Source organism: Triticum urartu, chromosome 6A (assembly GCF_056163025.1).
Source record: "Triticum urartu cultivar PI428250 chromosome 6A, HENAU_Tu73, whole genome shotgun sequence".
In the NCBI taxonomy this organism is placed as follows: Eukaryota; Viridiplantae; Streptophyta; class Magnoliopsida; order Poales; family Poaceae; genus Triticum; species Triticum urartu.
This window is the reverse complement of record NC_141878.1, coordinates 24,964,009-24,976,423: the sequence shown is the minus strand read 5'-3', so window position 1 is coordinate 24,976,423 and position 12,415 is coordinate 24,964,009. Positions and strand designations below refer to the sequence as shown.

At 45.9% G+C, this 12,415-nt stretch overlaps 1 protein-coding gene across 2 annotated transcripts; it reads left to right on the top strand.

The window, feature by feature from the left end:
• The first annotated feature begins 755 nt into the window (after positions 1–755).
• Positions 756–12,415, top strand: BRM (transcription regulatory protein SNF2). Of its 2 annotated transcripts, XM_048678700.2 has the most exons (15): positions 756–1,096; positions 1,742–3,100; positions 3,243–4,562; positions 5,197–5,312; positions 5,566–5,653; positions 5,765–5,851; positions 6,003–6,095; positions 6,182–6,265; positions 7,026–7,229; positions 7,420–7,662; positions 7,778–9,316; positions 9,415–9,613; positions 9,698–9,909; positions 10,502–10,750; positions 11,415–12,415. In XM_048678700.2, exons 1-15 carry the CDS (start codon positions 980–982, stop codon positions 12,069–12,071), a joined length of 6,567 nt encoding a protein of 2,188 aa, XP_048534657.2. In that variant the 5' UTR covers positions 756–979; the 3' UTR covers positions 12,072–12,415. The 2 variants fall into 2 exon arrangements, with proteins under 2 accessions (XP_048534657.2, XP_048534656.2); XM_048678699.2 differs by having other exon boundaries at positions 9,415–9,909.

Here is a 12,415-nt window from a genome sequence, read left to right as displayed (position 1 = left end):
ATATAGGGCCTAATGCATTTTTCGAGGTCAACTTTGACCAAATGTTAAAGCAATAATATATGACATGCAACTTACACAAAGCATACCATCAATTTCGTATGTGAAAGAAGCTTCCAATAATATAATTTTCACATTATACATCTCATGTGCTATTAATCTTGTCAATGGTAAAAGACGGTCTTGAAAAAACGCATTAGGCCCTATATAGATGGAGGGAGGGAGTATACTAAAAAGGTCTAATGATAAACTATAACCTCAAGAAGAGACCCAAACCTCGCATTTCCATATTCACGGTGTTATTTGAAGGGCCTACACCTGTCTGTCAATAAAGTAATTGCCACACCGCCCACACTATATACCCCACCTCATCGTTAGCGCACCTATCGCGTCTTACCACATTTGCTTGACCACAAGCTAAGCACGGGGTAAACATGCGAATAAATTTCAACTTTAGCAGAAAATTGCGCACATTGAATTTCTTAGCCAGCATTAACTGTATTCCACAGAAAGCGTAGATCCATGCATAGCATTTCGCAAATAGCAAATGTCGAAGCCGGTCCTTGCGCATATCGGATATCAGACATCGGTCGATGCGCGTCGGTACCGTCGAGAAACCACCCCCTTAACGCAAATGTAGCAAACCCAGGGGGCCTTGGTGCATATTTTGCGCATACGGTCGTTTCACATAAAGGCCCTCCGCTTCCCTCGAATTTGCCATCTGTCACTCCCAGCCAGCGCTCTATATCCCGACGCTCCCCCCCCACATTAAAATAAAGAGAGAAAAATCCGCAGGCCGGAAGCCAAGGTTAGGTCTTGACCGCCCCACCGGAACCACCCGCAGCCCGTCGCCGGCGACCGTCCACGGCGGCGATCCGACCCCGCGCCTCCCCGCGCGGCCTCCCTCGACCCAGATCTTGCCGGGGACGCATGAAGGAGCAGCGAATCGGCCAGATCTAGGAGGTTTCGGGCCGGTCCCGTCATGCAGCCCGGCGGGGCGCCCTCCGGCAGCTCGCCGGCCTCGTCGCCGCGGCCGGAGCAGCCGGCCACGGCGTCGCAGCAGCAGCAGGCGCAGCACCTAGGGTTCGCCAGGAATCAGGTGAGCCGGCCTTGGTGCTCTCTCTCTGCCTCCTGCCCCGCCGCGGCGGCAGTGCAGGGGGTTGGAATTTATTTTTCTGGTGGTGGGTTTATCTCCGCGGGTAGCAGACGCCATTGGCGGGGAAACGTGCCCTCTGCGCGCGCGCCCGCGCGTGCGGTCGTTGGGATCTGGGAGAAAAAAAAGCGGCGCCTTTATTGGGGCCGGCTTCTCCTGCCTGGCCGCAACGGTAGCCACTGCCAGTGGAGTGCGAGCGCGTGCCGTGGGTGCGTGTCCTGTCCCCATCCGCCCGAGCTCCTCCATTTGTGGGGTTCAGCGCGGCTGCGGTTTGCAGTTCCATGTTTCTTGCGTCTCCGGTCCAGGTTTCTCCGGCGACGGGGGTCCCGTGCGTCTCGAATTCGCGCTTCTTGGTTTCTTGCTGGGTTTGGGATTGTTGTGCGGCTCAATCTTGGATTGTTCTCTGGCCGATTTGGACCGGCCCTGTTCCTCTCTGTGATCGAATTGCATGTGTGTTTGTTTCTGAAGAATTCTTGGCTCTGTTACGTCGGCGATGCGATTCTCCGGCTGGGGTTTTGAGTTCTCTCTTCGGCCACTACTTAATTTCTGCTAGGTTGTGATTTCTGAACGGGTTGTCTTCTGTTATTGCAGGCGATGATGCAGCAGCAGCAGCAATCCTACCAGGCCGGTATGCCGCATGGTATGATGGGCGGAGGGAGCGGCTTCCCCCAGTCCTCGGGCCCGATGGGGCCGTTCCAGGGCCAGAGGGGCCTGCCCCAACCCGGTGGACCGCAGGGCCTGGTGGCGGGCCAGCAGTACAACCAGAGCACAATGCAGCAGCAGGCATACATGCAGTTTCTGATGCAGCAGCAGAAGTCCCATGGGATGCAACTCCAGCAGCAGCAGCAGCAGCAGGCCAAAATGAATATGGCAGGACCGTCCACAAGGGGGGACCAGGATGCGGCTGCCAACCCCGCGAAGATGCAGGAGCTCATGTCCCTTCAGGCCCAGGCCCAGGCCCAGGCTCAGGCTCAGGCTCAGGCTCAGGCCCAGGCACAGGCGCAGGCGCAGATGCTTAAGAGACAGTCCGAGCATCTTCAGCAGGCGGAGAAGCAGCCAGAGCAGGGGCAGCGGGCCGGTAGCAGCGAGCAAAGGAGCGGTGACATGAGGCCTCCTATGCCACCGCAAGGAATCCCTGGGCAGCAGATGTCATCAGCTGGTATGGTGAGGCCGATGCAGCCAATGCAAGGTCAAGTGGGCATGGCCAGCATGGGTGGTATCCCGTTGCAAGCTATCCATGCCTGGGCAAAGGAGCAGAAAATCGATCTGTCTGATCCTGCAAATGCAAGTCTCATTTCTCAAATCATACCTATCTGGCAGTCCAGGATGGCCGCCATGCAGAAGCAGAACACGACAAACATGGCTGCACAGCAGCAGCAGCAGCAGCAGCAGCAGCAGCAGCAGCAGCAGCAGCAACAGCAGCAACAGCAGCAGCAACAACAGCAGCAGAATCAGCAAATGCTTCCTAGGCAGGTGAACAGTGATGCCCCAGTAAATGGGAATAATCCTGGTCAGGCTCCATTGAAGCTCCGGCAGCCTCCCCTGCCTAGTTCTTCTGTTTCTGCTGGAGCAGAGACAAAGATGGCGAATCCGAGCAACTTGCAGATGCAGCAGCAGTTTTCTGCCCAAAGTTCAAATGAGAGGGCTGTGAGGCCACCCATGACAATGGGCAACGCCGGGCAAATGATGCATATGACCCAAAGTTCTGGACACGGGAATAAGATTTCTGAGCAGCCCAATCCAAAGAATACCCTTGCGAGTTCAGAAGCGATGCAGCTGCAGTATGCAAGACAGTTGCAGCAGGCTAATCGAGCTACTGCCCCTACAGCAACTCCTGGTGAAACAGGAGGATCACAGGCCCCAACTCAAGGTGGTCGGCCGAATTCGAATTTCACAAAACATCAACTTCATGTACTTAAAGCTCAAATATTAGCTTTTCGGCGTCTGAAGGTACAAGAAAGCTAAATTTGGATGTGTCTTGTGTTCATGCATTTTTTTTCTCATGAGTTCCAGTATAGTACAATTTTACTCTGGTTTAAGCTGATCAATCTCATACTGCTGCAATTCTTATTTCTCTTTTGTTGCATCTCAGCGTGGTGACCGTACACTCCCACCGGAAGTTCTTGAATTAATCATGTCTCCTCCGCCACTGCCGGACCCACAGACGCAGCTGATCTCTGGACCTCCAGTAATACCCAATCGTGAAAGGGCTGCTTCAGTCAATGCTGATGAACAAGGAAGGCCCATGGAGAGTGGTGATAAAGCTCCTGAAAAACCTCTATTGTTGAAGGGACCCTCTTTACCAAAGGCGGAGGTTTCTGCTTCGGAAGAAAAAACTGGTTCTGCAAGTGGCCCCATGCAAGTGACAGAAGTTCCACCCAAGGAGCCTCTTAGAATTTTACCAGTTTCTGCACCTGAACAAAGTAACACTGCTCCCATTAAATCAGAGCAGGAACCAGAAAGGGGTATCCAGAGAACACCTGGGAGAAGTGATTACAGTGGTGAAAGGGGAAAATCTGTACCGACCGATAGTGGTTCGGCAGATGCTGAGCAGGCAAAAAGAGCTGCCTCTACAAGTAGCGCACCATCTCCAAGGGATGTTCCCAGAAAATATCATGGTCCATTATTTGATTTCCCGTCCTTTACTAGGAAACATGATTCCATGCCCCCTGCAAATTACAACGGTAGTCTGGCACTTGGTTATGACATGAAAGATTTGTTGGCTCAGGAAGGCATGATGGTTCTTGGCAAGAAACGAGAGGATAACTTGAAAAAGATTAGCGGCTTGCTTTCAATTAATCTAGAGAGGAAAAGGATCCGGCCAGATCTTGTTTTGAGGCTACAGATTGAAGAAAAAAAGCTGAGACTCCTAGAGCGCCAGGCTCGCATGAGGGATGAAGTTGAAGAGGTGCAACAAGAAATAATGGCGATGCCTGATAGGATATACAGGAAGTTTGTCAAGCAATGCGAGCGCCAACGCGTCGAGCTTATAAGGCAAGTTCAGCAGATGCAAAAGGCCTCGAGAGAGAAGCAGCTGAAATCCATTTTCCAATGGCGCAAGAAGCTTTTGGAAGCACATTGGGCTATACGTGATGCACGAATAACTCGTAACAGAGGGGTGGCCAAGTACCATGAAAGGATGCTGAGGGAATTCTCAAAGAAAAAGGATGATGATCGAAGCAAAAGAATGGAGGCACTAAAAAACAATGATGTGGAACGATATCGTCAAATACTATTGGAACAACAAACTAGTGTTCCTGGTGATGCAGCTCAAAGATACAATGTTCTATCTTCGTTCTTGTCCCAGACTGAAGAGTACCTTTATAAACTCGGTGGGAAAATTACTGCTACCAAGAATCAGCAACAAGTAGAAGAGGCAGCAAATGCTGCAGCAGCAGCTGCACGGGCACAGGTATTATGACATTCTTTTCTTTCGAAAATGAAATTAGCTTTTCTGCCACCTTTGGTTTCTTAGGTTGTCAGATTCTATGGACAGTATCTCTATTTTAACTGTTTAAAACCATTTGTATAAAAGTTGTTGGTGGCAGAACATGATCATTAACCACCTACTCTGGGAAATTGCCGCCCATCAGTAGGAGCTTAATTTTCTTTAACTCTCTTCTCCCATGGCTGCCCAAGTGCCCATCGGGCTACTAGATTGCTCGCTGAGTAACCAGAAGACAGATTACAAATCTGTACTGGATGAGTCAACAATTTCGGACTCAACCATTGTTTCTGGCTAATTCAAAAAAAAAGTTTAATGACCAGAAAACTGGAACTAACTGCAGTGCTGTTCAGCTTCCAAAGCAAAACAAATTTAGCATGCACCCTTTATTTACCTTTCATCAATTATTACTGAAGGGGAAAAGGGTATGAACCCATATCCTTTGTGTGTAATTGTACTGGAGTATATTGCATTATCAAATAAGTCGGGTATAACTGTACTCCAATGCACTGCACATCCGCCACAGGCTGCAGTCTCTACTCTTTAGGTTCCTAGTGACTATTCTTGTAAATAATGAGTTTGCTGATTGTTTGTTTAACAGGGTCTTTCTGAAGAAGAAGTGAAGGCTGCTGCACAATGTGCTGGCCAGGAGGTTATGATAAGAAACACATTCTCAGAGATGAATGCACCAAGGGAGGAAAATGCATCTGTTAACAAGTAAGTAATTAACTAATGGGAATGTGGTTCTGTTGTAATGTTCTCTTGACCCACTATATTTATTTCAGAGAGCACTATAAATTAAATTTATGTATGCTATCGACTTCTGAGTAACTTTCACATACAATTGTTCTCTAATCTGGAACCAACAATTGTTCTATTTCACATTTGGGATAAAGTTTGTGCAGATCAACAAGGTCTGCAAAATCTACCTTTTAGCCTTAACAAACTTTGACCTGTTTTATTCTTATAGGTACTATATGTTAGCTCATGCTGTGACTGAAAAAGTAACAAAGCAGCCCTCACTTTTGAGATTAGGAACTTTAAGGGACTACCAACTGGTATCATTTCCCTTCAACTCAACTATTTGTCTTTAATACTAATGTTAATATTGTTGTGACCTGTCAGTCTGTCACAATTTGTTTTACAATTTTGTTTTTCTGGTTATCCAGGTGGGCCTTCAATGGATGCTTTCGCTCTACAATAATAAATTGAATGGCATTTTGGCTGATGAGATGGGTCTTGGCAAGACTGTACAGGTGTGCCTTTCTTGCTGTGTTCCACCTGCTGGATTTTAGTTATTTCACCATGTCTTCGGATCGCTCCACTCTTCCTTCAATGCCATGCTGCTAGGATTGACATGCTGTTAGGATTGACTTTTCATGGTTGTTCACCTTTTTGCTTAAACAGGTCATGGCATTGATTGCATACTTGATGGAGTTTAAAGGGAATTATGGACCACATCTCATAATAGTGCCAAATGCTGTCTTGGTCAATTGGAAGGTGCTTTTTTTTCCCGTATCAGTTTTGTGATACAAAAATGAGCTTAGAAGCATAAGTTTTAACTTAATTTTCTGTTCTTGGTTCAGAGTGAACTGCTAAATTGGTTACCATCCGCATCTTGCATCTTTTATGTTGGTGCAAAGGATCAAAGGCAAAAGTTGTTCTCTCAAGTAAGTTGCTACATCTGTACTTATTATGCTTTAGCACTCAAAGATTCTGATGCATATTGCCTTTTAGATATATTTTGTTGTAAGCAAACACAATCATCTTCTAAAATGCATAGCAGTAGCTCTGCTGTTTGCTGAACAATATTCTAACAGCGGGGAAATCATAAACCATGCATATCTTATTTAGAAACAATGTGCTTACTGATTACTTTGTCGCTTCAGGCTTTCACCTTATGCGTCAGGCTTGTCTTCTATAATAGTATTTTTTTGCTCTAAAATTAATTCGTATGCTTGGTTTTACTATAAATGGGGAAACTGACCTACAAGAAATGGGTTACTGGCACGTACAAACTTCTTCACCAAACTGTACTCTGTCCATATATATACAAGACACAAAGTCATCATTGCACATGGCTTGGTTTTATTTAGAGTAAATGAAACTCTGTAGCACATATTCTGGTTTTTGTTTTTCATACCAGTGAAGCTACGCTTCAGATGCTGTACAGGGGTTGAATTTTCTCAATTCCATGGGTACTTTTTTTTTTACCAAAAAGGAGGGCTTTCCCCCAGGCTGTGCATATTCCACGGGTACTGTTATACTATGTTCCTGTTTATACCTGAACAGGGTTTGATCTGTTTTTTTGTTATTATTTCTCATAGATAAGCTTATTTGGTGGCAAATGTATGTGAATTTCATTATTGATTTAGCTTTTGTTGAAATATTTGCTTCTGAACATTTTTTTTCTCGGATTTCATCTTGCAGGAGGTTTTGGCTGTCAAATTTAATGTTCTTGTGACAACATATGAATTTGTTATGTTTGATCGTTCTAAGCTTTCAAGAATTGACTGGAAGTACATTATAATTGATGAGGCCCAACGAATGAAGGACAGAGAGTCAGTCTTGGCCCGTGATCTTGATCGCTATCGTTGCCAGCGACGTCTCCTTCTCACTGGCACTCCTCTACAGGCAAGCCCAATAAATGTTTACCGATTATTCAACTAATGCTGATATAGGCATATAGCCATACACTGTGATATGTTGACGGAGCCTCAGTTCCTGGAAGTTCCTTTTCTCTTGTATGCCACAGTATTTGTTTTACCGCATGGTTATTGTTTATTTTAGATTGTTATTTAATACATTCTTACAATTTTTTCAGAATGATCTCAAGGAGCTTTGGTCCCTTCTAAATTTGTTGCTTCCAGAAGTGTTTGACAACCGCAAGGCATTTCAAGATTGGTTCTCAAAGCCTTTTCAGAGGGATGCTCCTACACCTAACGAAGAAGATGATTGGTTGGAGACCGAGAAGAAAGTTATTATTATTCACAGGCTTCATCAAATTCTGGAACCTTTTATGCTACGTAGGCGTGTTGAAGATGTTGAAGGTTCACTTCCACGGAAGGTACCATAATTTCGCCCTTGTCATTCTATGTACAAGTTTTGAAGTTAATTGCTTTTTTGTTGGTAACTTGGTTCTTTAAACTCACAGCTTTATTTACTTGGCATGCAATGTGCAGGACTCTATTGTTTTGAGGTGCAAAATGTCTGCCATTCAAGGTGCTATATATGATTGGATCAAATCCACTGGCACCATTAGAGTTGATCCGGAAGATGAGAAAATACGTATCCAAAGAAATCCAATGTACCAGGCCAAGACATATAAGAATCTTCAAAACAAATGCATGGAACTGAGGAAAGTCTGCAACCATCCTTTGCTGTCATATCCCTTTATGAATTACTACGGGAAGGATTTTATTATCAGATCTTGCGGGAAATTGTGGAATCTTGATAGGATTTTAATCAAGCTTCATAGATCTGGTCACCGTGTTCTCCTCTTTAGCACCATGACAAAACTTCTTGACATCCTGGAGGACTATTTGCAATGGAGGCAACTTGCTTACAGGCGAATTGATGGAACAACTAGCTTGGAGGACCGTGAATCAGCAATTGTTGATTTTAATAGGCCTGGTTCTGAGTGTTTTATATTCTTGCTTAGTATCCGTGCTGCTGGTAGAGGTCTGAATCTTCAGAGTGCAGACACTGTTGTAATTTATGACCCCGATCCCAATCCACAAAATGAAGAACAAGCTGTTGCAAGGGCCCATCGTATAGGGCAGACTAGGGAGGTAAAGGTTATTTACATGGAGGCCGTTGTTGATAACATCTCAAGTTATCACAAAGAGGATGAATTGAGGAACGGAGGAAGTGGAGATCTGGAGGATGACCTTGCTGGAAAGGACAGATACATGGGTTCAATCGAAAGTCTCATCCGCAATAATATCCAACAATACAAAATTGATATGGCAGATGAAGTCATTAATGCTGGTCGTTTTGATCAAAGAACGACCCATGAGGAAAGGCGCATGACTCTGGAGACACTGCTGCATGATGAAGAGAGGTATCAAGAAAGTCTTCATGATGTTCCTTCGCTACAGGAAGTTAATCGTATGATTGCTCGGACTGAAGAGGAAGTCGAGCTCTTTGATCAGATGGATGAAGAATTCGATTGGACAGGAGATATGATGAAACATAATCAGGTTCCAAAGTGGCTCCGCGTTGGCTCTACAGATGTTGACTGTGTTGTGGCGAGCTTAACCAAAAAGCCTGCCAGAAATGCATCTGGCAGTGCTCCTGACAATGGTGACAAACTCGAGAAAAGAAGGGGGCGACCCACGGGGTCTGGTAAGTACTCTATCTACCGGGAGTATGAAGATGAAGATGATGAGGAGTCTGAAGAAGATGATGAGGAGAGGAACACACCATCTCACCCTGAAGAAGAAGCAGGAGAATCTGAAGAGGAAGAGGAAAATGATGATTCAGTACCTGATGATGATAACAAAGATCAATCGGAGGAAGAAGAGCCTAACAATGATGATGGGTACGATCTTCAACAAGGGACAGGAAGTGGAAAAGGTCACAAGTCTGAAGAAGCTGGCTCTACAGGATCTTCATCTGGAAGCCGGAGATTACCACCACCAGCCCCTTCCTCATCTTTGAAGAAGTTGCGGTCTCTATCTGCATTAGATTCCCGCCCAGGCACTTTTCCAAAAAGAACTGTATGTCTGAGACCTGGCACTTATTTCTTTCTGCTCTCTTTTTATTTCTGAATGAAAAGTTAACTGTACAATTATCCTTTTTACTGATGAATTTACAGTCAGATGACTTGGAGGACGGAGAGATTGCATTATCAGGGGACTCACATATGGATCTACAGCAATCAGGAAGCTGGAACCATGACCGGGATGATGGTGAGGATGAACAGGTCCTGCAGCCAAAAATAAAACGCAAAAGGAGTCTCCGAACTCGTCCAAGACCTAGTACCGATAAACAGGAAGATAGATCTGGTGCAGATGGTACCTTCCCCCAACGTGGTGCTCGCCTTTTATTCCCAGGAGATGGTGATTATGATTCACAGCAAGATGCCCATGCTCCTGCAGATCCTACTTCCAGGCAGCAAGACACGGTTCATCCGGTAGTGAAACAGAAGCGTAACATGCCATCTGTAAAGGCTTCTCCTGCTTCTAGGGCAGCGAAATCTACCCACTTGTCTGGGTCTGGGGAGGGATCTGCTGAGCACTCCAAGCAGAATTGGAGCAACAAGGTCATCAATTCTGCTGGCACAAAGATGTCTGACAGTATGCAGAGAAAGGTTAGCATTTCGCTGTTCTTCTTTGTATGTCTATGATGGTTTGCCCTGTTAAAAATACCCATTGCCTCTTCTTTAGAAACACCTTAGACAACCATGATAACTTATGTTGGGAATACTTGCAGTATTTTACTTTGTTGCGCTTTAGCAAATATGGTTATGGGGGCCTGTTTGGACCTCACCCGTGCCAGCAGTAGATTAAGGAAGCAGGGTTAGCAATGGGGTAGCTGTTAGATTCGTTTCTTTTGGGAAAGCATGAATATGGCAATTGCTTAATGTCCCACGCTATGTTTATTTTGAACCATTTGGTGAACAGGAACATGTTGGGTTCCCACAGCAGTTGTAACAATGTAGTTTACAGTCTTGGAAACGAGGTGTTTCATGGCCATAGTAAATACTGGGATTAAATCTCTGCAAATAAGAAATTAGAACTACTGTTCTATTTTGTACGTATGGCATTTATCACATAGCAGAATGATGCTGTATTATCGAGAACATGGGATCGCTTCTGTGACTTTTACTCGTGTCGTTTGGCCTTCCAGAAATCAGCTTTTGATTGCTGGGTTATGATTTATCTCATCTTTGATCACTGCAGTGTAAGAATGTAATAAGCAAGCTTTGGAGGAGAATTGGCAAAGAGGGACACCAAAAAATACCCAACATAGCTTCTTGGTGGCGAAGGAATGAAAATTCTTCATCCAAAGGTGTGGCTGGAAGCACCCTCGACCTACAGAAAATCGAATTACGAGTTGATGGATTAGAGTATAGCGGCGTAGCTGAGTTCATAGCGGACATGCAGCAGATGTTGAAGAGTGTGGTTCAACATTTCGGCTACAGACATGAGGTAATCTATAGCATTAGACCAGGCCTCCCTTTTGCCTTCTGTACCGGTATTATATTAATCTCACGAGCACTGCGTTACTCTGTTCCTGAAACATGCCCCATGAGTCAAGAAACAGTGTCCATGATCACACCTGTTTTATTTTGAGAATATTCAGCTTTCACATCTCTGAAGAGCTAACATTAACTTGATATATGATGTGTCTGCAATAAGTATATGTTATGGATTCATAACACTAACTGCACGCATGAATGGATAATATGAAGGGTTTGTCTATGATTGTTGTCAATTTACTCAGACCAACGTGTAAACAACCATCAGAATAAGCAGAAGTAGGGGCAACTTATGGAAGTTTGAATTCGTCTTGTTAGTTAACTGATTATCCATCTTAGATATGGGTCAATTGAAGTAGTACTTGCACCATGGTCCATGGCCTCTTAAGTTAGCTGATTATTCATCTTAGTAGTTGTATTTGGACTACTATTGGTTGGTCTTTTTATTACTAAAAACTAATATTGTGGCGATTATATATAGAACGATATGTCATCACATACTTTTGCTAGTCATAGTTTTGTAAACTTGTAGCTATATATTGCAATCTTTGTTCAGTTAATCATGGCGTGTGGGTCTGGCGTAATAGAATCTTAATTTGCTCATGGAAATGCAGGTCCGGGTAGAAGCTGAGATTCTCCACAACCTATTCTTCAACATAATGAAGATCGCCTTCCCAGACTCTGACTTCCAAGAGGTGAAGGACTCGCTGTCGTTTTCGAATCCCGGAGGTGGTGCAAGCAGCACGGCTGTCCCATCAGCAAAGCACCTGGCTTCAGGCCTGAAGCGCCGTTCCGCCACCACTGAAGTGGAGCAGCATGGTCCCGGCAGCGGCAAGCACAGCCATCACGCGTCGGCCGGCGAGGCTCCTAGCCGGGCCAAACCCGAGAGGGACTCAAGGCATTCAGGACCAGGCAGCAGGGACCAGAGCCTCGACAGCCCAGGGCTGCCGCTACACCCTGGCGACCTGTTCATCGCCAAGAAGAAGAGGCAAGACCGGGCTCGGTCCAGCATCGGGTCGCCGTCCAGCTCAGGCCCCCGTGGACCGCTCTCCCCGACCAACACTGGCCGGTTGGGCCCGGCGCCATCGCCCAGAGGCGCGAGGACACCGTTCCAGAGGGACTCTCACCCGTCCCAGCAGTCCATGCCCGGGTGGGGCGCGCACTCGGACCGCGGGGGGAGCTCGCCGCCCGGCATCGGGGACATCCACTGGGCCAAGCCTGCCAAGCGGCAGCGGACCGACACAGGCAAGAGGCGGCCGAGCCACTTGTGACGCGACGGGCACATTCTCCATGCATCATCATCGCCGCCATGCGTCGTTGACTTACGGCCATGAGAAGAAGGGAATGCTGTGTGGGTAGTAGGGAGTATGTTGGGTATTTGTTTGTTTACTGTAAAGAGGAACACTTCCTTTAATAGCCATTGTTATGTGGTAGGTGGTTTAGTGGTGCAACCAGAGGATGCATGTGTTCTCATGTGGAAGGGACAGTGATAATGGAAATGAGCTGGTGTTTAGTTAATAATCAGTTAGTAATTATCATCTGTTGTATGTTTCCATAAGCAAAGTTGTTACCAGGACCTGATAAATTAATTAACAGCGCTTTGCTTTCCATGCTA